The sequence below is a fragment of the Acinonyx jubatus genome, chromosome B4 (genome assembly GCF_027475565.1).
Source record: "Acinonyx jubatus isolate Ajub_Pintada_27869175 chromosome B4, VMU_Ajub_asm_v1.0, whole genome shotgun sequence".
NCBI lineage: Eukaryota > Metazoa > Chordata > Mammalia > Carnivora > Felidae > Acinonyx > Acinonyx jubatus.
This window is the reverse complement of record NC_069387.1, coordinates 125409773-125433622: the sequence shown is the minus strand read 5'-3', so window position 1 is coordinate 125433622 and position 23850 is coordinate 125409773. Positions and strand designations below refer to the sequence as shown.

The 23850-nt window shown below is 43.2% G+C and overlaps 1 protein-coding gene across 2 annotated transcripts in view; it reads left to right on the top strand.

The window, feature by feature from the left end:
* SYN3 (synapsin III) overlaps nucleotides 1-23850 on the top strand; it is a 464763-nt gene that overhangs the window by 25730 nt on the left and 415183 nt on the right. For both annotated transcript variants that reach the window (XM_027070900.2, XM_027070901.2), the window contains exon 2: nucleotides 14572-15032. In XM_027070900.2, the coding sequence (XP_026926701.2) occupies nucleotides 14722-15032 (311 nt within the window). In that variant the 5' untranslated portion in view covers nucleotides 14572-14721. The remainder of the gene's footprint in view (nucleotides 1-14571; nucleotides 15033-23850) is intronic.

Below are 23850 nucleotides of genomic sequence, written 5' to 3'. Positions count from 1 at the left end.
CCACCAGAGGTCACTGCATATCGAAGAGCTGTCCTTGAGAGAGGACCTGCCATGTTCAGGGGTCCCCCCATGTAGTACATGTGGAGCAGAGGACCAGGGAAGGCATCCTGAAGAGTGAGTTAACAGACAAATAGGATGGAGCCAGAGAAAGGAAAGGAGCATGGGGGTGGGGACAGGAGTGGTCTATTCCAAGCTGGAGGGGAGAGGGCTGCAGTTTCCAGCCTGAATGTGAGGGACCTTAACTTGGAGACCATGGGCAACCACAGGAAAATTTTCTGCAGGAAGTGACATGATCACGTCTAGTCTGAGTGCCCAAGAGGTCGGTTGGTGCCACGTGGGCAAGGAACTAGAGGTGGAAGCAGGTGTGTAGGATGTCACTCTTGCACCCGAGAGAGAGGAGGGTGGCCCGACATTGCTGGGAGATGAAATTGGATGCCACGGCCATTTAGAGACCGAACCCATGGAGCACTGGAGAAGCAGCAGAAGCAAAACTGGGGAGGTATCTTCGGGGGTTGAGCCTGACTGGTGTGAATAGGAAGTGGGGAGGGAGGCAGAGCTATTCACCCTCAGCAGTGGGGCTTGCCCAGAGGGGCCTGTACTCTAGATGGTCACCAAAGTGGGCACCTTTCTGGCCCCAGTTTAGAATGAAACTCCCTGGAAGTAATGTTGTGAAACATACCCCCCAAACCATATGTGGTTTGTTTTACAGTAAGGTAACATTGCTAAAAATCACCTTTACTTACTTAAGGGCCTATCATGGGCAGCCATCACAGAGGAGCCCAAGATGGCCATTTAGCTCCAGACCTCAGGTGATCAAGGGCTTCTGTTTAGATTTTTGACATGACCTTCAGATGAAGGTCTAGATCAATCAGAGACAAGCCAGTGTGATTGTCAGATAACACTAAGCTTATGTCCCAATCCTACCTGGTGCTGCCTGGAGAGCTCTATAAATTGTAAATAAACCCTGTGGTTATTTTCTGGATAACAGTTATAGTTGCTTTATAATTTTAGGTTAAAAACTTGAAATTATTTGGGGCGCCTGGGTGGCTCAGTAAGTTAAGTGTCAAACTTCAGCTCAGGTCATGATCTTGCGGTGAGTTGGAGCCCCGCATCGGGCTCTGTGCTGATAGCTCAGAGCCTGGAGCCTGCTTCAGATTCTGTGTCTCCCTCTTTCTCTGACCCTCCCCCACTTGTGCTCTCTCTCTCTCAAAAAATAAATAAACATAAAAAATGTAAAAAAACGAACTTGTTTGATGTAAGTGTTCATGTACATGCATATTTTTTATGACCCTATCTTGGCATTTCTCTGTTTGAATATATTTTGGATTGGGGTGGGTGGTCGGTCTCCAATAAATGGAAGATACTCACTTGTCTTGAGCCCTGGGAGACTCTCTCCCCTAAAATTTCCTGACACCCCAAGGTGCTCTCCAACAGGGGGAGGGGGTTGTTGGTGAAGCCTGTCTCACCCACAAATCCTACCTCTGAAGCCTGAATCCTCCTTGGCTGGGGACCCACAGTGTCCCACCTGTGGGAACAAGAACGTTGCCACTCACAGGAGATCAAGGCCTGTGTGAGTGGATTTGAACTCATCAAAGACAGCACACACTTTCATGTAGATGTGGCTGGAGCAGAGCTCTGCAGATGAAAGGCCTGACGGGTCTGTCTGTATGTGGAGACAGAGCTGCTCCCTCGGCAGATGTGGGTTTGACCTTTTTTTCAGGAAGTTAAGTGTCTCTTAGCTATGCAACTTGAGTGGCACAGCCTCTCGCTTCTCGGCTCACCCTTGACTCCCACACTGCCTGTGCTTATCAGTATATTGATGAGGCCCAGCCCATGTTGCCTGCATGAATTTTTAAACTTTCTGCTCATGCAGAAGGGGTTTTAGCAGCTGTTAACTACTCAAATGCTCGTTCCTAATGGGTAAGGAAAAGGAAAATCTTTCAACACACACTGAGCAGAAGATGGAGAGAGAATTTATGAGGCTTGGTGTGTTTCCGTGAGGGAGGAGCTCACTAGAAATTAAGTCAGAAATCCCTTTGCATTATTCCAGCTATGATTCAGCTTAGGCTTATGTGTCAGATGCTGTGATAGCTGCCTTCTTGTATATAATCACACATTTAGTCTTCACAAGCAAAAGGTAAGTGTGGTTTAATTTCATTCATGTTATTATATTTTTTTTAATGTTTATTTTGAGAAAGAGAGAGAGAGCAAGCAGGGAGGGGCAGAGAGAGAGAGAGAGAGAGAGAGAGAGAATCCCAAGCAGGCTCCATACTGACAGCCTGGAGGCTGATGCAGGGCTTAAACTCACACACTGAGAGATCATGGCCTAAGCCAATATCAAGAGTCGGTCACTGAACCAACTGAGCCACCAAAGCATCCCTATTTCATGTTATTTCATTTTATTTTATTTTATTTTATTTTATTTTATTTTATTTTATTTTATTTTATTTTATGTTATTTTAATGTTTATTTATTTTTGAGAGACAGAGACAGAGAGAGACAGAGCACAAGCAGGGGAGGGGCAGAGAGAGAGGAGACACAGAATCCGAAGCAGGCTCCAGGCTCTGAGCTGTCAGCACAGAGCCTGACGTGGGGCTGGAACTCACGAGCCATGAGATCATGACCTGAGCTGAAGTCAGATGCTTAATGAACTGAGCCACCCAGGCACCCCACTCATTCATGTTATTTTAAATAGAGTCACTCAACAAATATTTATTGAGCCCCTCCTACATGCTAGGCACTTTTCTAAGTGCTTGGGATACATCAGCAAACAAGTCAGAAAATGCTCTCTGTTCTTAGGGGACTTTCTATCAGAAGGAGCAGAGAATCAACAAGCCAGGTAGATAAGTATACAGTTTTATAGAAGGTAGTGCATGCTATGGAAAAAAGAACAAGTAAAGGGCGGAAGGAGAGATCCAAAGTGCCAGACGGTTTAACATTGGGTGGTCAGGGGAGGCCTTGCTGGGAAGGTGACATTTGAGCAAAGATCTGAAAGACATGAGGGTGTGAGCCCTGCAGGTTTGTGTAGAAAGAGTGTTCCAGGTGAAGGAACAGCCAGGGCAAAGGCAGCTGGTGAGCAGGAAGTTCAGTTGTTAAAATTCATCTTCATTTATTTTCTAAGAAATGTGCTGGGCCTTGAATGTTCCTTAGCCGATCTTCCCCCTATAGGAGATCCACGTGTTAGCCCATGAAACATTATGCCATTGACATTTGCAGAGTACTTTAAAGATTAAAAAGCAATGCCATGGGGGTGATGGAACTGTTCTGTACCCTGGTTGTGGTGATGGTTACATAAATGCGTTAAAATTCATAGAACTCTATGCCCAGAAGTCTGTTTTACTCTATGTTAACTTACAAAGTAAATATTTTGAAAAGCGTCTTAATGCATATTATTTTGATCTGCTCAAAGACCTGTGGAGTAGGAAGGGCAGGGATTAGTGTACTCCTGCTTTTCAGATCAAAAAACCCGTGGCCTGGATGTTACTCAGCTGCAAGGGTCTCAGAGTCAGATCCTTTCCAAAGCCAGTTCTCATATAAATACTGCAGTCCCTCCCACATTGCCTCCCAAACTAACACTGACCACGCTGCTCAGACCTTCAGGCAACGGGACACATACACTGTCTAAAAAGCAATCAGAATAGTAACAGCCGCTAACACAGATTGCTCATCAAGAGCCGGCACTGTTCTAAATATAAATATAAAGTTACTTAACACCTACAAGAACCCTATGAGGTAGATACTGTTACAATCCCCACTTTATAGGTGAGAAAACTGAGGCTAGATAGGTAGTAGGTAGCAGAGCTGGGATTAAGAACACAGGCCATTTGGCTCCAGGGTCTGTGAGCTTAACCTTCAGGCTTTACTCCCTCTGTCCTGCTGTGTCCAGCACCAGAATGCTGAGGCCATCATGGTTCTTAGCCTGGGTTTGGTAGCAGTCTTGCACTTAAGGACCGCCCCCCCCCTTTTTTTCAGAAAGACATTTTTTTTTTTTTTTAGTTTAAGTTTCTCAACAAATTAAGGGGAAGGTACAGAGATTTCCCATATATCCCCTACTCACACACATGCATAACCTTCCCCACTATCAACTTCCCCACCTGAGTGGTACATTTGTCACAAATGATGAATCTACATGACACATGATAATCACCCAAAGTCGGTAGTTTACTTTATGGTTCACTCTTGGTGTTTTATATTCTATGGTTTTGGACCAATGTATAGTAATATGTATCCATCAGTATGGTATACAGAATATTTCTGCTGCCCTAAAAATCCTCTGTGCTCTGCCTATTCAATACCCACCCCCTTGCCCCAGCAACTCCAGGCAACCACTGACCATAATTTTGCCTTTTCTAGAATGTGATATAGTTGAAATTATAATTATACTGTATGAAGCATTCCAGCTTGCTTCTTTCACTTAGTAATGTGCATGTCAGGTTCTCCATGTCTTTGCATGGCTTGATAGCTCATTTCTTCTTAGCACTGGATAGTACTCCATTGTCTGGATTACCACAGTTTTATCCATTCACTACTGAAGGACATCTTGGTTGCTTCTAAGTTTAGGCAATTATGAGTGAACATCCTAATATAAATGCCCCTGGCAGGTTTTTGCATGGACATTAAGTTTTAAACTCCACTGGGTAAATACCAAGGAGCATGACTGCTGGATAGTACAGTAAGGGTGTTTAGTTTTATAAGAAACCACCAAACGGCCTTCCAAAGTGGCTTTACCATTTTGCATTCCCCTCAGACATGCATGAGTTTCTCTTGCTCCACATCCTTACCAGCATTTGGTGTTGTCAGTGTTCCATTCTAATAGGTGTATACGAGCATCTTATTTTAATTTGCATTTCCCTGACGATATTCACTGTGGAACATCTTTTCATATACATATTTGCCATCCGTCTTATCTTCTTTGGTGAGGTGTCTCTTAAGGTCTTTGGCCCATTTTTAAATATAGCAGCATGTGAACCAACACTATGGTGAGAATAGTGGAGAAGAGAGGATGATATTAAAGATGTTGGGAGAGACAGCGTTGACAGGGTCTGGTGCCTGGGTGGCTGACATGGTGAGGTTCAAAAGGGAGCGAAGTAGGAGACTCCAGTTTCTGGTCTAAGTGAGTGGATGGATAGTGGTACTTCTGGGAGGAAGTGGGTGGGGGAGCAGGCAAGTGCATAAACTCTTTTGAGAATGAGCAAGGAAGTGAATCTGGGGTGTCTGTGAGACATCTGAGCAGAGATGTTCACTCTGCTGTTCAGGCTGATCAATTGCTCATCTCTTCCCAAAGTAGCTAGCTGGTACTAACTACTGTGGAGTGGCTCTCATTCTTATGGAGTCTTTCCTGTTTTGATGCAAAACTTGTGTCCCTATGATTTACACTTTACTTCTGTCTTGTGGCTCAACCAACAATTCTGAGAACTATTTAATTTTTTTTTTTTTACCCTTCCCAGTAAAGTCTTGCCACAGCCTCCAAGAAGCAAGCTTGCAAAGTTGCTTTCTTTAAAATGTTTTTGTTGTATTTTTCCTTTCTTGTGTGGCCACTCCTGCCCTCTAGTGGTGACTATTGGGGCAGCATGGCCCACTAAGCTGGCCTACTGCATTGTCCCAGAGAGACTTCCTGCTCACTCTTCTTTTCTTCCTTGAATCCCTCTCATCCCCACTTTGTCTCTCTATCACATTACTTTGGGCACTGAAGTGATATCCACTGTCTAATAGCACAAGTGAGTGACTTACAGAATAGGAAACCACCTTGCAAATCACATAATCCATCTCTCTTCTTTTATAACCAAGGACCCGAAATGACTGCAACAGCCTCCTAACTGGGCTGGCTGCTTCTGTCCACATCTGCAGTCTGTTTTCCACTCAGTGGCCAGGTAGACTAGATCGTGTCTCTCTCTCACTCACTTTCACACTGGGATTAAAATCAAAATTATTCTCAGCATGGTCCTTCTTGATCTTGTCCCTCTACTTTTCTAAACATTTTCTTACAAAAATATCCTTCTTGTTTCCTAGTTGCGCTGGCCTTCCTTCTGTTCTCCAAATGCACCTAGCTCTTTCCTACTTCAGGGCCTTTGCATACATACTTCTCTTTCCCCTTATCCTTCACGTCTCAGCTTAAAGGTTGCCTTCCCTGCCCCACCGCCACGTTAATCTTTGCAACCGCACTCTGTGTATTCCGTACTAGCACTTGCCCCAACAAGTGAATATGTGTTCACTTGTTTATGATATGCCTCCCTCTGCCAGACTGTAAGCTCCCACTGGGGCCTGCAGTGGGGAGAAGTTACAGGAAGAGCCTTTGACTAACATTGGAGTTGGTCAAAGGATACTGAGGTGATTCTCCAGCAGGTGTGGAATTCCCACCAGCATAAAGATTGACCAGAGCTCCTAAGACAGCGTTGTTAAATGACCTCTGAAGTCCTGTCACCTCTAGTATTTTATTAACCTTTCTATCCAGTATTTTAAAAATGGAAGAGTTCAGACTTAGTAATGATTTGGTAGCTTGTGTTAGACTGAGCTCTCATAGATGATAATTACAAACTTGCGATAAAATATTTAAAAGAAACTAGGTTTCTCTAGGTTCCCAGAGAGAAGCAAAAAGTAGGTAGACTCTAGAGGGGATTTGACACTTGAAAGAAGCACTAGGTGAGATCTACATTTATGTGACTCTTTCTGAGAGCAATCCCCAATCCACATGACTTGGAGCAGCTAAACCAAAGCAGAAAGCTGCAGTTGTATTGGTTTGACAAGTCAGCAGACAGATATAGACTAACAAAGTGGCCGGAAAATGAAGGAATCCAAAGAGATGCCCAGCTCCCTGCTCCCAGTGAGATTGACTGACACTTCTGTTAAAACTGTATTGCAGCTCAACTCATTTCTGCTTTTCATACTTGCCCAGAGTTGTTAATCTTGGGAGCATTCTCCAATAAACTTCCTGCTTGCAAATCACCATAGCGGGAGTCAGCTTCCTGGCTGAGGAACCTGACTTACAGCAATCTAATTGATATTTATAGAACATTACACTCAACAACTACAGAATGTCCATTCTTTTCAAGTGCAGAGGGAGCTGAGCCATATGTATACTGAGCCATAACATTAATCTCAATGAATGTCAGAGATGTCAAAGGATTAAAACCTTATCGACTATGTTTATTATTCACAAATGAATCATGTTAAAAGCAACAATAATAAATTATTGGAAGGAGTACTGGAATTTGAAAACTAAACATATGTTTAAATAATACATGAATCAAAAATAAATCACAAAGAAATTAAGAATGATTTGAATTGAACAATAATGAAAATAATGAAATGTCAGATTTCTGAGATGCAGCCAAAGCAGTGCACAGAGGGAAATACATTGCTTTAAATGATTATATTAGAAAAGAAAAATGGTTTAAAGTTAATGATTTACATTTTTAAGAATCTAGAAAGAAGAACAATTGAATTCTTAAACCCAAAGTAAGAAGAGAGAGAGTAGTAAAGGCCCCAATACAAATGAAATAGAAAACAAACAATGGAGAAAATTGAAAAGTCTGCAAGTTGGGTCTTCACAAGATTAACAAAATTTATAAATTCTTAGTAACACAGATTAATCCAAAAGACAGACATAGCAAATTTTCAGTGTCAAGAATATCAGGGAGGAGCTCCTGGATGCCTCAGTCAGTTAAGCATCTGACTTCAGCTCAGGTCATGATCTTGTGGTTCGTGGGTTCGAGTCCCGTGTCAGGCTGTGTGCTGACAGCTCAGTCTGGAGCCTGCTTCAGATTCTCTGTCTCCCTTTCTCTCTGCCCCTCCCTTGTTTGTGCTCTCTCTCTCTCTCTCTCTCTGTCTCTCTCACTCTCACTCTCTCAAAACTAAGTAAATAAACATGAAAAAAAAGAATATCAGAGAAAATCACTGCATATCCTAAACTGATAGGATAATAAAAAATATTATGAATAATTTTATGCCAGTGTATTTCATAACTAAGATGAAATGGACAAATTGCTTGAAGTTACATATTGCCAGTACTGAATTAGAAACAGAGACTGTGAATAGATATATAAAATAGATTGAGTTCATTATTAAAAACTTTTCCACAAAGAAAACATCAGCCCCAGATGGCCTCACTGTTGAATTCTTCAAATAATTTAAGTAAAAAAGACAACACCAAATATTACATAAACTCTTTCAGAAAATAGAAAAGGCAGGAACACTTTTCAATATATTTTGTGAGTTCAGTATTACACTGATACCAAAATCTAGCAAAGACGGTACCAGAAAAGAAAATTTCAGACCAATGTTTTTCATGAACATGGATGCAAAAATCCTCAACAAAATATTATCAGATTAAATACAGCAATACATGAAACTGGTAATTCACTATAACCAACTGGGATTTATCTCAGGAATGCAAGTTTGGTTTAACATTGGAAAATCACCACACTAAACAAAAACTATAGTCTTCTCAATTGATTTAGAAAATCGCTGGGCAAATTCAACATCCATTCATGATAAAAACTCTCAACCAACTAAGACTACCAGGGAGCGGTCTCAGTCTGATACAGTGCATTTACAGAAACCTATAGCTATCATCTTAGTAATGTGAGATGGTAAACATTTTCTCCCTAAGATTGGGAAAAGAAAGGTGTCCACTTTCTATTCATTTCTATTCAGTGGTGGAGGTTTTAGGCACTGTAATAGAAGAGGTGAAAGAAAGAAAGGCACTAAGGTTGGAAAGATGTCTCTATTTGTAGATGACATGATTACTTAAAAAGAAAATCTTGGGATATCTGTAAACAACCACTAGAAACAAAAATTGAATTAATTGCATCAGCATATTGACAATAATTGGCAAATACATGATACTAGCAGCAAACAAATAGAATGTGAAACTTAGAAAATGGTGTCTTTTAAAATACAATAAGAAAAATACAAAAGAAATTATTAGGAATCAGTTAAATAAAATATGTACAACACTCCTAAGTTGGAAAATGCAAAATATTTCTGAGAGAAACTGAAGATTTATTTTATTTATTTACTTATTTTTAAAACTTTTTTTTAATGTTTGCTTATTTTTGAGAGAGACAGAGACAGAGAACAAGCCGGGCAGAGAGAGAGGAAGACACAGAATCCAAAGCAGCCTCCAGGCTATGAGCTATCAGCACAGAGCCCAACGCGGGGCTTGAACTCATGAACGGCCAGATCATGACCTGAGCCAAAGTCAGATGCTTAACCAACTGAGCCACCCAGGTGCCCCGAGAAACTAAAGATTTAATAAGTAGAGTGCTCTACCATGTTCATGAAATGGAAAATTCAAGTGTTAAGATGTCACTTCTACCCAAACTGAGCTGTAGATTCTATACAATCCCAAATCATATCCCAAAACAGACTTTTTCATACAAGTTGATTTTAAAAATGCATATGAACTTAGAACCTAGATTAGCCTACACAATCTTGAGAAAGAAAATCTAAGTTGGAGGACTCATTTTCCATGATTTTAGGTCTTTCTATAAAATCACAGTTATGAAGACTGTGTACAAACAGATCAATGGAGCATAATAAAGAGTCCAGAGATAGACCCATACAGATACAGTTCATTGGTGCCAATAAAGCCACCAAAGCAATTCATTAGGGAACATCTTTTCATAAATAGTTCTGGAAAACTGGATAAATGAACTTTACCTCACACCACTCAAAAAAATCAAGTTTGGGGGTACCTGGGTAGCTCAGTTGGTTAAGCACCTGACTCTTGGTTTCCGTGCAGGTCATGATCTCACAGTTCATGAGTTCCAGCCTGGCATCAGGCTCCAGGCTGACAGCGTGGAGCCTGCTTGAAATTCTTTCTCTCCCTCTCTCTGCCCCTCCCCCACTCACGTGTGCATGCATGCATACTCTTTATCTCTCACTCTCTCTCTCTCTCAAAATAAATTAATTTAAAAAATCAAGTTTGGAAGTATTATAGACCTAAACAGAAAAACTAAAACTATAAAGTTTCTTTAAGAAATTAAAAGACAATATCTTCATGATCTTGGGGTGGGCAAAATTTTTAAAAGCAAATACAGAAAGGTCTAATCATAAGAAAAATATGGTACTTGGACCTCATAAAAATTTTAAATTTTTGTTTATCAAAACATCTGCAGATATATATAACAGATTTCATATATGTACATATAAATATGTATACTTATATGTGTATATGTACATTTTTGTATGTATATGAAAATATTCTTAATAACCAAGCTATGGAAGTATAGTTTTATCCTATGATACAATTTTTTTTCTCATTAGGATGTTTTTATTTCAAGTAAACAACAAACACTTTTTGTAGGAGTTATTTATTCTGTCAAACTTCTGTACGTGAAGGAAATGAAATGGCAAACCAAACACTGAGAGAAAATGTTCATAGTATGCATATCTGACAAAGGACTTATATCCAGAATGTATGAAGATCTCCTAGTCAGATAATCCAAATCAATAATAAAAATATAAACAACTCCCATTTTAAAAATGGGCCTAAGACATCACAATCCTGTACTTCAAGCTGTATTACAAAGCTGTGATCATCAAGACAGTATGGTACTGGCACAAGAACAGACATTCAGATCAGTGGAACAAAATAGAGAACCCAGAAATGGACCCACAAACATATGGCCAACTAATCTTTGACAAAGAAGGAAAGAATATTCAATGGAAGAAAGATAGTCTTTTCAGCAAGTGGTGCTGGGAAAACTGGACTGCGACATGCAGAAAAATGAACTGGACCACTTTCTTACACCATACACAAAAATAAACTCAAAATGAATGAAAGACCTAAATGTAAGACAGGAAGCCATCAAAATCCTTGAGGAGAAAGCAGGCAAAAACCTCTTTGACCTCAGCCACAGCAACCTCTTACTCAACACGTCTCCGGAGGCAAGGGAAACAAAAGCAAAAATGATCTATTGGGACCTCATCAAAATAAAAAGCTTCTGACAGCAAAGGATACAATCAGCAAAACTAAAAGGCAACCAACAGAATGGGAGAAGATGTTTGCAAACGACATGTCAGATAAAGGGTTAGTATCCAAAATCTATAAAGAACTTAAACTCAACACCCAAAAAATCCAGTGAAGAAATGGGTAAAAGACACGAATAGACACTTCTCCAAAGAAGACATCCAGATGGCCAACCGACACATGAAAAAATGCTCACATCACTCATCATCAGGGAAATACAAGTCAAAACCTCAATGAGATACCACCTCCCACCAGTTAGCATGGCTAAAATTAACAGCTCAGGCAATGACAGAGGTTGGCGAGGATGTGGAAAAAGAGGATCTCTTTGGCACTGATGGTGGGAATGCAAACTGGTTCAGCCACTCTGGAAAACAGTATGGAGGTTCCTCCAAAAATAAAAATAGGACTACCCAACAGCCCAGTAATTACACTACTAGGTATTTATCCAAGGGATACAGGTATGCTGTTTCGAAGGGGCGCATGCACCCCAATGTTTATAGCAGCACTGTCAACAATAGCCAAAGTATGGAAAGAGCCCAAATGTCCATTGATGGATGAATGGATAAAGAAGATGTGGTATATATATATATATATATATATATATATATATATATATATATATACACACACACACACACACACACACACACACACACACAATGGAGTATTACTCAGTAATCAAAAAGAATAAAATCTTGCCATTTGCAACTACATGGATGGAACTAGAGTGTATTATGCCAAGCAAAATTAGCAAAAGACAAATATCATATGACTTCACTCATTTGAGGACTTTAAGATACAAAACAGATGAACATAGGGGAGGGGAAGCAAAAATAATATAAAAACGGGGACAAAAATAGAAGAGCCTCTTAAATATGGAGAACAAACAGAGGGGTACTGGAGGGGTTTTGGGAGGTGGGATGGGCTAAATGGGTAACGGGCATTAAGAAATCTCCTGAAATGATTGCTGCACTATATGCTAACTAACTTGGATGTAAGTTAAAAAAATAAATTAAATAAAATTTTTTTAAAAAATGGGCCAAAGACCTGAACAGATGCTTCATGAAAGAAGATATATTAATGATAAGTAAACCCATGGAAGTTGCTCAACCTCATCAGGTATCAGAGAAAATAAATTAAAAACACAATTAGACACTATTTTACACCCTCTGGAATTGATGAGGGAAACAAAGGCAAGAGAAATGTAGCTCAAATTAAATCTCACAGCTGGCAACCCACTGACAGACACCTGAAACATGCAGAATGTGACATTCCTCAAGTGACTCATGGCTGCCTTACTTCCTTAATATTTTTGTTTTATTAAAGACTAAAAGCAAGCGTATCTTAATAGCAGCTAGCCCCTCAAAATCCTGCAAGCCTTGCTTTGAAATTCCTTAGAAACTTAAGATATCCCTCACCCCCCACTAACTTAAAAGTATATAATCAGTCACTCCTTACAAGCCCAGTGCAGCTCCTTCTGCCCATGGGTCCTGTCCCCGTGCTTTAATAAAATCATCTTTTGCAACAAAGACGTCTCAAGAATTCTTTTTTAGCCATTTGCTCAAGAACAATCAGAATGGCTAAGATTAAAGACTGACAATGAAATGTTGATAAGGGTGTAAAGCAATTGGAACTTTCAAATAAAATGTGAAAACAGCATAACCACTGTGGGAAACTTTATGACAGTTTCTTGTAAAGGGAAACATGTTTCTACGCTATGATCCAACAAATTCACTTCTAGATATTTTCCCGAAGAAAAATCTCCCTCTCGCTCTCTTTCCCTCTCACTCTTTCTTTTTCCACAAAGACACTTAAATAAAAAATCCTTACAACAATTCTTTTCATAATACCCCCAAATTGGAAACATTTCAAATGTCTATCAAAAGGAGAGGGTATAAAAATTTGTCATTTATTCATCCAGTGGAATGAAAAACAGAATGACTCTTGATACATACAGTCTAGATAAGTCTCAAAATCACTGTGTTGAGGGCAGGAAGCCGTTCACAAAAGAATCATACATATGATTTATATGAAGTTCAAGATTAATATATGGTGACAGACATCAGCAGTGCATTTGCCTATGGGGATGTGTGGATTAACTGGAAAGGGGCACAAGACAACTTTCTGAGATGACATAGGTATAATAAATCTTGTACCGGTGTATTCATTTATCATAACTCAAAGAATTGTACACTTGAGGACTGTGCATCTCAGTTGAAGTACATTTTACTTCAATAAAAATATAAAATCTCAAAAAAATATGAGGGGTCTAACTGCATCATTTGAATGATCATTTTTCTCAGTGGGATATTTCAATCTCCAATGAATAATCTGCTGTTGTTTTTTTTGAAACTTATTTTCTTCTGTTCAGAAAAGCTGTACATATGTGTATTAGTCTGCTTGGGTTACCATAATAAAATACCACAGACTGTGTGACTTAAACAACAAATTTATTTTCTCACAATTCTGGAGGCTGAAAGTCTGAGATCATGGTGCTACCATGGCTGGTTTCTGGTGAGGGCGTCTTCCTGGCCTGCAGACAGCTTCCTTCTCTCTGTGTCCTCGCCTGGCGGAGCGAGAGCAAGCTCTCTAGTGTGTCGTCTTATAAAGCCACTAATCTCATCATGAGGGCCCCACCCCCATGACCTCATCTAATGTTAATTTTTTTTAATGTTTATTTATTTTTAAGAGAGACAAAGTGCAAGCAGGGGAGGGGCAGAGAGAGAGGGAGACAGAGTGTGACCAGGGAAGGGCAGAGAGAGTGAGACACAGAATCAGAAGCAGGCTCCAGGCTCTGGGGTGTCAGCACAGAGCCTAACACAGGGCTCAAAGCCAAGAACTGTGAGACCATGACCTGAACCAACATCAGATGCTCAACCTACTGGACCACCCAGGCGCCCCCTCATCCAACTTTACCTCCTTAAGTTCACCATCTTCAATTAACAGCACATTGGGGGTTAGGGCTTCAACATATGAAAACTGGGGGACGCAGTTCAGTCCACAGCAATATATATTCTAGAAAGTCTTGAAAAGATAGGTAAGTGGAAAAGAATAAAAAAGCCATGTAATTACATTACCCCAATATAATTGTGGTTAACATTCCAATGTATTTTCTATTCACAGTTATGTCATTTCATCTTTTATGTGGTTGTAGTCATTCTGTACCTATAAACTTGTAGCATGATCTTTCAAAGTACAACATGAAATTTTTTCTGTGGTACTAAAAGCTCTTTTTATGTTCCCACTTTTAATAGCCACAAAAATTTTCACTGAGTGTGCTGTAGCTTATTTACTCATTATTTTGTGACTGAAGATTAAAGTTCCTTCCAATATTTTGCTAGTGTAAATAATGCTATGAAGAATATATTTGTGCAGGAGGCTTTTTCTGTAACTGAGATTCCTTTCTTGGGGGAGAATTCCAGAAAATGGAAATTGTAGGTTAAAAGGTTATGCTCTGATTACATGTTGCCAAATTCTTTTCCAAAAAGATGTCCCACTTTATACTGCCCCCAGCAGTGGGGCAGGAAGGCGCCATATCTGTTTGCTCTTACAGGGCAGAGGTCATTTCCACTAATGTGTGTGTTGGCCTGTTTCCACAGGTTAGCAAAGACAGCTGAAGCCTACTTGGGCAGGATTCCCCTGGCTCTTCCGGCTTAAGACCCTACCATCTCCTATCCCTGGCCGCCTGTGTTCTGGGCCTCACCTAGACAAGTCTGTGTGGGAACAAGCCACCTCTTCCATCTGTAGCCATGAATTTCCTCCGGCGGCGCCTCTCTGACAGCAGCTTCGTGGCCAACCTGCCTAATGGCTACATGACAGACCTGCAGCGCCCAGACAGCTCTACCAGCTCCCCTGCATCCCCAGCCATGGAGAGGAGGCACCCCCAGCCCCTGGCAGCCTCCTTCTCCTCTCCAGGATCCAGCCTCTTCAGCTCCTTCTCCAGTGCCATGAAGCAGACCTCAGCAGCCCCCTCAGGGCTGATGGAGCCTCCGGGTCCCTCTGCTCCCATTGTTCAAAGGCCCAGGATCCTATTGGTGATTGATGATGCCCACACAGATTGGTAAGCCAGAATCTGCCTAGGGGCAAGAAAGGTGATGGGGGCTTATCTCACTCCTGGGGGAGGGAAGAGAGGGGAAAGCTGAGAGGTTTGATCAGAGTATCAGAGACTGGCCAGAGGGCAGGAAACTACATTTACTATGTGGCTACTGCATGCCAGGCACCATGGCACCTGTTTCGTGCTTTACGTTTACAATCCCAATCCCTTGCCAGCAAATCCAAAAATCCAAAAAGCTCTGAAAACTGGAAAATATTTTATAATCCATGTGGCAGCAAAGCCTGATCTGAGGGAAAGTGAGACTCTAACAGTCTTCGTTATACCATTCACTGTGTGTGACCATAAATGATATGGCAATCTTGATTTACATCTTTTTTAAAAAAAAATTTTTAATGTTTATTTGTTTTTGAGAGACAGAGACAGTGTGAGCAGGAGAGGGGCAAGGAGAGAGGGAGACATAGGATCTGAAGCAGTCTCAAGTCTTTGAGTAGTCAGCACAGAGCCCGATGCGGGGATTGACCCCAGGAACTGGAAGATCATGACCTGAGCCAAAGTCGGATGCTTAACCAACTGAGCCACCCAGGCGCCCCCTTGATTTACATGTTAATACATTTGCAATGGGGTACCGCTCAGAGCTCACCAGAAGTGTTATATAATATATGGTATACATACCATATTACCTTCCTAAGAATGGAAAACTTTAAAAACCCAAAATAACTCAGGCAAGTTGCTTAGCCTCTTTCAGCCTCAGCCATCCTCCATCCATTCAGTAAGGTTGTTATGAGGGTAAAAGAAATGAACAGAGACCCACAGTCCTTATCTAACACCCTTGAGACCAGAGTGCCTGAGTTTGTCCAGAACCTGTTCTCTTAACATCAAACATGGGCAGAAATGATATGCCTTCCAGTCTCTTGTTAGGCATGCTGATCCATGGTAAGCTCTCCAGAGTCAGAGATTGGACATGTCAAGGTCATTGAAACTGTTCTACAAATAGTTACTGAGCACCAGTGGAGTGCAAGTCACAGCCTTAGGTGCTCAGGTAAGTGGTGAGCAGACCTTGCTCACATGGATCTGAAGTTGGAGGATAGGTCTCTACACCAAAGATTTGGTGGAGAGGGTGCTAAATATTATCAGTCCTAGTTGGGGACATGGAATTTGCAGTCTACAAAATAATGCCAAGTGTGGAGACCTGGAAGCACTCCATCCAGGGCGGTTCTGACAGTGGACTCATAAATGGTCATGGGGCTGGAGAGCAAGGTTGCACGCGTGTGTCTTCAAAGGCTGCCACGTAGTAGGCACCTCATAGGCACCTGGTAAATAGGTCTTAGGTGAATAAGTTAATGCATTCAGTTCACCGAGCATGTCACAGGCTCTGTTATTCTAACATGCATGTGCACACTCACATTCACTTGAGGAGTTAACTCAGGTTGGGAATGACTGACCCTGTACTTTGGAATGGGAGATATTTATAGTGTATGATATTCAGTACAGTCAACATGGAAGCATGTTCAGCAGGTGTAGACAGCAGTCTTTACTTTCCTGCTAAAAAGTTAGTTCATCTTAAGCAAGGTGAGATCATGGGCATGGCCTCTGTTTTGATCTAGTCTGCATTATCTTCAGTGTTGCTGCTTGCTTGAAGCCTCTCCTCATGAAGCCTTGTTTATCTGTTTATGCGCTTATGTAAAGCAGCATCTTTAGGTTCTGAATTTAGTGGTTGATTTCTGCAGAGATTTTGCTTTCAGGCACTGCTGCCTGTGCAACCCTGCTGCTTGTCTGCCCACTAATCAAAATGCCTGCATGGCCTTTGTAGTCTTCTTGTTTCTTTTCAGCCCCATACTTGACCTTGGTTTTGACCGTACCATGCTGACCATGTTTCCTCGGCCTCAGCCAGGGTTTGCCATGATATGGCAATGGTCAGGGGTTATTTAAAAACCTATTTATCAAGACAGTTACTTTCTGTTTGGAGGGTGAGCTGATAAATGACAGCACCGTACAATGGTGAGGAACACAGACTTCAGAGCTAAGTTGTCTAGGTTCACATCCCATTTGTACCCCATAGTAGCCAAATGACCTTTGCAAGTTACTGTACCTAAATGGGAATAAAATAGTACCTACCTAGTAGAGTTAATGCATGCAATTGGGTTAAAATCTGAGTTAATATAAAAGTGCTTAGGATGTGTCTGGTAGACAGTAGCATCTATTAGTGTTATCTAATAGTGTTACTATCTATCTAATCTATCTAATAGTGTAATCTAATAGTGTTACTATTGCAGACTTTTGTGACCTATGCGACATTAATCATCTTGATGGCAGCCCCTCATAATCATGTTTATTTAATCTCTTCATCCCCAATAATGGGCAGAGTGGATTAGGATTTATCCTGTTGTGCAGTTTTCTATTGGTCACTTGTGCCTGTTAGCTCCTGAGTAATAAGGTTGGGTCTTATTAATTAATCTCTGTCCTCCCGGTGCCCATGCGGTATGTAGCAGTATGGTGTGTGGGCACAGCGAACGAGGCCAAAATGCAATGGCCTCACCCAAGTAACGTTTATTATTTTAAGTCTTTATTTTAATTCCAGTTAGTTAACATACCGTGTTATGTTAGTTTCAGGTGTACAACATAGTGATTCACCAATTCTGTACATCATCCTGTGCATCATGACAAGTGCATTCCTTAATCCCCATCACCTATTTCACCCATCCAAGTAACATTTAAATTTGACTTGGTTTCCATCTCTCTAATCTGAAGACCATGTGTGAATGTGTGAATTTTAGGCTGTGTATGCTGATGGGGGGCATGATTTTGGCCAGAGGAGTGTCTCCCAGTCTGTGTCAATCATGCCTCTTATACCCACACTTCAATTAGGTCTCCAAACAGCAGTATTTCTCTTGCCCTTCAGTGAGTAAAAAAGGGGAGAATGGAGAAACTGAGGCACATTAACTTTCCTGGAAACTGGTTCTGCATCCACTGGATGTTTGTGTTGGGGACTTCCTGCCTGCGGACACATCAGCTTCTGCAGAACTCCATCCTAGATTCTTCTTCAGCTTCCTAACCTCTCTGAATCTTAATACATTCCCAGCTTTCTCCAGATTGATGCTGGCTGCCTGGGAAATCCCAGTCTGCCCCTGCAGAGTTCTGAAAGATGTTTGTTCCCTGCCACCAGGAGTGGCCAGCAGGTGGCGGGCCAGCCCCACTGTCCCGGGCAGCTTTGGCAGAGTGTGGGCTGCCTGGGTCAGCCCCCACCCGGCCCCTCCTCCATTGTGCAAACTGTCTCCTGAGAGGAAGAAGTTGTTAAAGGGGAGAAGCCAGCTCACAGGGCCCCTTTTTTACCCCCCTTTGAGATGATAATGAAGGGGGAGATAGCCACTGTCTGGACTGAGAGTGAACCCACCAGGAACAATGCTGCTCCCTTTTCTCTGTTCTCAGTCCCACATCCTCTGTCTTCCCATTCTGGGTCTTGGGCCTTCCTGCAGAATCAAGTTTCCTTGTGCTGAGGGAGTTTGCAGGAAGCCCCCACGCTCCCCCTCCTGGCAGAGGCCAGCTTGCAGACTCTCTGAACCAGCCTGGGTCCCCCAAGGACTATCTGTTACCTGCTGAGTGACCCAGGGAGAAGGACTTCTCATCCTCTGAGGAGAAATAGAGGGCCCCAAAGCCACCTTTGCTGGGAAAAACAACTTATGGCTGAACTTTGTAAGATCCTACCACCTTTTGGGATTGGCCATGGAGGTGAGCCCAGCTACAGCAGTGGTGTTTGGGGAACTTTGGGCCAGCCTCCATAAAGCCCAGTTCAGTAACAGGTCTGAACTCAAGTTGGTGCTATCCTCTGGGATGAGGGGAGACCAATCAATCTTGAAGAACCACAAGAACCAAGGGAAAGGAGAAATAAAATAAATGAATCTCAGGCTCAGTATTCTTCAGCCTTATTGCCTGCCCACTCTTTCTCTTGCCTAGAATTTTCCAGCAGCCTCACTGGTCCCAGACCTCTAGTCTTGACCCCCTGGTTACCTTCCATGTTACCATCAAAGGGTCATTTTGTGAAACACAGAACTGATCGGTTTGCTCCCACCGTTCATCCCCTATTATAACCCTCTGTTGCTGCATCATTGTCCTCAAGTTCAGATTCATTCATCAGCTTGCCTGCCTCCCTCTAGTTCTGTCTCCAGCTCCACTTCCTGCTTTACAAAAAAACAACCTATGGTTCTCAAACACATTTGCCTTAGCACATTCTGCTTCCTGCTACCTGGAATGCCCTTCCCTATCTCATTCACTTGTCCAATTTCCATTCATCTTTAAAAGCCTGCTCAGGTGTCACCTCTTTTGTGAAGTCTTCCCTGACACCCTTGACCCTGCCAACGTTGCTAACAACCACCTCCTTTATATAACGTAAAGTGTATTTCATGGTGCTATAGTAATTTCACACTGTATGATCATTGGCTAGCAGGTGGCTGTCTCTTGTGCCAGAACAAGGCCTGTGTCTTGTTCTTCCTTATATCCTTGGTGCTTAACACACAGTAAATGTTCAATTAGCATACCATTGCCCCCACTCCAGTCCAATGAGGATAACTTTTAATGAGCATAACGGGGCCTGAAAGTCACCTTACCTTAGGACTCAGCAGTATAATACATGCAGTCGAGGGGTGTCTGTTTTTACTCACCTATGTGTAAAATCTTGGCTCTTTATTTTCCAGTATGTGAGGATAACTGTAAGGCTGCTATTTGAGATTGTCTAAAAAAAAAGTTGGCACAAAGTTTTATTATTGCCCACAGAATATACCAGAATTCCAGGTTTGATTTCAAAATCAAAACATTGAGTGTGACCAAAAAAAGATTGCTCATAATCATGCTTGGATTGAGTGTACCTCCCTGCTCATGGTTTTACCTACAAAATCTCCAGAGGCTGGATGGGGTTGAGGAGCAGGGTGTTGGGGTGAGGGGGATAGAAGCAGCTAAGCCTTTGCCCCCAATCCCTCCCTCCAATGGCCTGTGGAACTCTGGCTCTCCTCCCCTCTTACCTCACCCATGGCCTTGTTCCCAGAATGTCTGCTATTCCATTTCAACAATGATCTATTGTTACCTTCCCTTCTATTCTCCACCCTTCCCTGCGTTTCTTTCTTTTATTTGTTGGGGAGGAAATGAAAAGGTATTCTTGATTTGAACCCTCTGCTACTATCCTTCCAGCCTGGAGTGTATCAGGCTACGCTGTCCTACTCAATAATGGTCAGTGGTACCCATCCAAGCACCTTGTGCATTTCTAGATTCACCAAGAAATGTTGTATAATAATTTGTGTCCCTCCTACGACCACCCCATCTGTCCCACTCCCAGGTGGTGTCTTTGTATCCCAACACCTACAACGGGGCAGGTAGTTTGTTAGGAAATGTCTGTTGATTGAATGAGTAACTTTGGAGGTGATGAGTTATTGGTAATGACGGATGAGGATGGTGACAGTGACACTTAAGGAGGGACTTGAGTGACATTCTGAAATCCTCTTTTTCCCCTTTCATACTCAATCCAACAGAAAGTCACAGTGGCCACATGAGAGCATTTACACCATGGAAATTGGCAAATGCTACAAAATAGGGCTTTCAGTTCTCCCCAGAGAGCTGGTTATTAATCATTTGCCAACACAGCTCTGGTCTAATCACTTGCCAACATAGCTCTGGTCGTAGGCACTTCTTGATTGGCCTGGAGGGCAATTGTACAGGTGAGGAAGCAGAACACAGAACACAGGCCCCTGCTCAGGGAACCAAAAACAGGTGGGTGGCTAGGTTGGTACCCTAGGCATTTCTGACGGAGCCACAGCTCCTGCTGACCCCTGCACAGGACTTCAGTGTTTGGCAAGAGATAGATGCTGAAAAGTCTTGGTCAAAAAACGAATGAACACACAGATGAATAAACCATGAGCTCTTTGGGGTTGGGGTCATATCTTCATCATTGTCATGTGGCAAACACTTGTGTACTTTGTACCACCAAAAAGGTTTCCATAGATGCTCTAAGTCAGTCCTCCCAACAACTGGATGGAGTACTTTCACTGCTCTCATTTTGTACGTAAGGAAAACGGAGGCCCCGAGCCCAAAATCGAAACAGATGTCAGTGGCATCTGGGAATCCAGCTCAGACCATTCTGGACACCCTGTTCTCTCATCATTTTTCCCACCTGAGTACAAACCCTCCCGCGCTGTGTGTGAGGGCATTGACCGGCAGAGCCTGCTCAAGAGAGGGTCACACATGCACACACGCCCGCACACACCCTGTGTCTGAGAGCAGTGGGAGGAGACAGGGTGGCAGGACTCCATGTAACAGCACTGCGGCCAAGCACAGGATCCCGGTGACCTCACCCTCAGAGGAAAGTGCCCCACCTCAAGCCAGGCGGCCCCACCCTGCTGGAGCCCTGTGGGCAGCTGGAACGAGAAGATGCCAGGAGGAAAGGGGGTTCCTGTAGCCATCCAGACACTCCTGGTCTCAGGTTTGGGAATTGGATCCTTCACAGAAATTGCCTTTGGGCTATTTTCCTCAGTTTCAGGCTCCAACAGGATGTTTTCTGCTCTTTCCCCCTGTGTTTTGATATTAAATATGTGATTTCCTAACACATGTCAGACATGTTTCCTAAGAGAGTTAAAATGGGAAGGAAAGTAAAATGCAGAGAACTCAGGGCTGGCTGGTGGCAGGTTGGGGTTGAAGTCCCAGCTCTGCCGCTTACCAGCTCTTGGCCAAGCCACCTTACCTTTCTGAGCCTCAGTGTCCTCATCTGTAAAGTGGGGGACCATAATGCCACCACTGTCACCATACCAGCGAGCTCACAGGAATGTTCCAAGGCTCCAGTGGGAACACGCTGTTCCTCTCCCTTACAGGCGTTTTTCCATGTGTATGGTTTCTTTGCCTGTGCTGTGGTCCTGTGCTAGAGCATAGGCTCCAGGAGGGTGGAGTTTAGGCCTCCTTTGCTTGAATACCGTATCCTCAGAGGCCAGCACAGCACCTGGCACAAGGTAAGATAGGAAACACGAATGATTTAATTAACAAACAAATAGATGCTCTTGCTAAAGGCTGATCTTATTATTAAGGGAGAGTTCAGGATCGAGGATGCCCTCGGGGAGAGTCTTTCTCAGAAAATAGTCAATTGCCCTGGAATTCAGGAAGAGTACCTGATGCCCATGCTTTGCCCAAGCTCCCTCCCTACCCCCCACCCCTCATTGTTCAGCTGGTAACTCTGAGGCTCCAGCCTCCACTTGAGGAGCTGAACTGCTTCCGGCTGCTTTGACTGAAGGCATGAGGACTTCAGGGCATGTTGGCAGGCCCCTCAAAGCCTTGCAGTGGGCCTAATTGGCCCCATGGTGACCAGGACATTCTGCTTCCTACTTTGTCACCTACAGGGGGTATTTGAACGCCGAGCTGCCCTCACCAGCAGTGGCTTTGGGGCAGGGTTGCTGGATTCCACTCAGTTAATACTTGGATAAGCAATCAATTTATCTCCTGCAATATTTGGTATAGATTTATACTATCAAATTGTTGGTTGTTTATCCCAAATTCGAATTGAACTGGGTGACCCGTCTTTATCTAGATACCCTACTTATGGAGGATGGCAACGAGAGACAGTTGCCACCATCTGAGCCTGCTAACATGGGCCCAAGTGAGAGGCTGGTCTTTGCACTCTTGCTTCCTGGTCAGAGAACCAAAATAAGCCCCTCAGTTGACCCCATTCTCAGCTTTCCCTGCCTGTGACAAGGACTGAGAGTTGTCAGTCACCAGCAGAGAGGAAATAAAACTAGTAGACAGTCTCAAGGCAGACTGCCCAGGTCTCTTCTCCCTCTCACTTACATGACCTTGGGAGGTGTGACCTCTGAACCTCACATTCCAGCCTGTGAGGCAGAATCATGGTATATCTTTTGTGAAGGGTCCTTGCCAAGATTAGAGATGATGGCACGGGTGGGGCTGGGACAGGGCTTAGCTTGTCATAACAGGCACTGAAATGGTAACTGTATTAACAATTAATTGCAATTACTAATTACTGATGAATATAATAGTGCTGGAAGCCAGGGGAAGGAAGCCACTTGGCATGCTTCTCAGTTCAGCTGGATATGCTTGAGGGCTGTCTTCCAGAAGGCCTGGAGGAGGGGTGTCTGGATGCTGGTAAGCTGGCAGAACTCTACTGTGAAGATGACAAGATGGAGGCCTGAACTGGTCCCCTCCTCCTAGAGTTGCTCGGGGGTCTCACAACTGAGACACACACCTTTCTGTTGGAGAGACTTGGCTCTGGGAAACAAAATCTTCACATCTGGCCCCACCGCTTCCTCTACCCCCAAACCTCTCCTTGAACAAGGCAAGCCTTGGCTGTTTCCTATGGGGAAACACAGGGATGGAAGGGAGAGGAAGAAAGGAAAGGCCTAATGTCACCTTCCTCCTCACTTCATTCACCAATTCACACAGGCCACCCAATAGCACCTAGAGTGGCTCTGGATGTCTGGACTCACCCCTCCCATTCTGGGCACCTGCCCTGCACTCCTGCCCCTCCCCCTTGCTTCCCTGGCCCTGGTGCCTGGGGGAGGGGAGGGGCCTTGGGCATTCCCCAGCAGCCTGCCTAGTCTCCTGGAGACAGGCTCCGTTTTCCCAGGCCCGGCCCCTTTTATCAGGGAGACAATGTACGCACACAGTGAGGGCCTTGTGTGGCACCCAAGCCCCAAGCCCTTTGACTTGAGGAATTTTTCAAGTGCTGACCTCTTTCCGTGAGGTCTTCCTGCTGTCCAATCCTGAGGCCTGGTGCCCCTGCTGCTTCCTACCCAGCTCTTTCAGGGAGAGAGAGAGGGAGGGGGAAAACAGTGAAGAGCTGTCT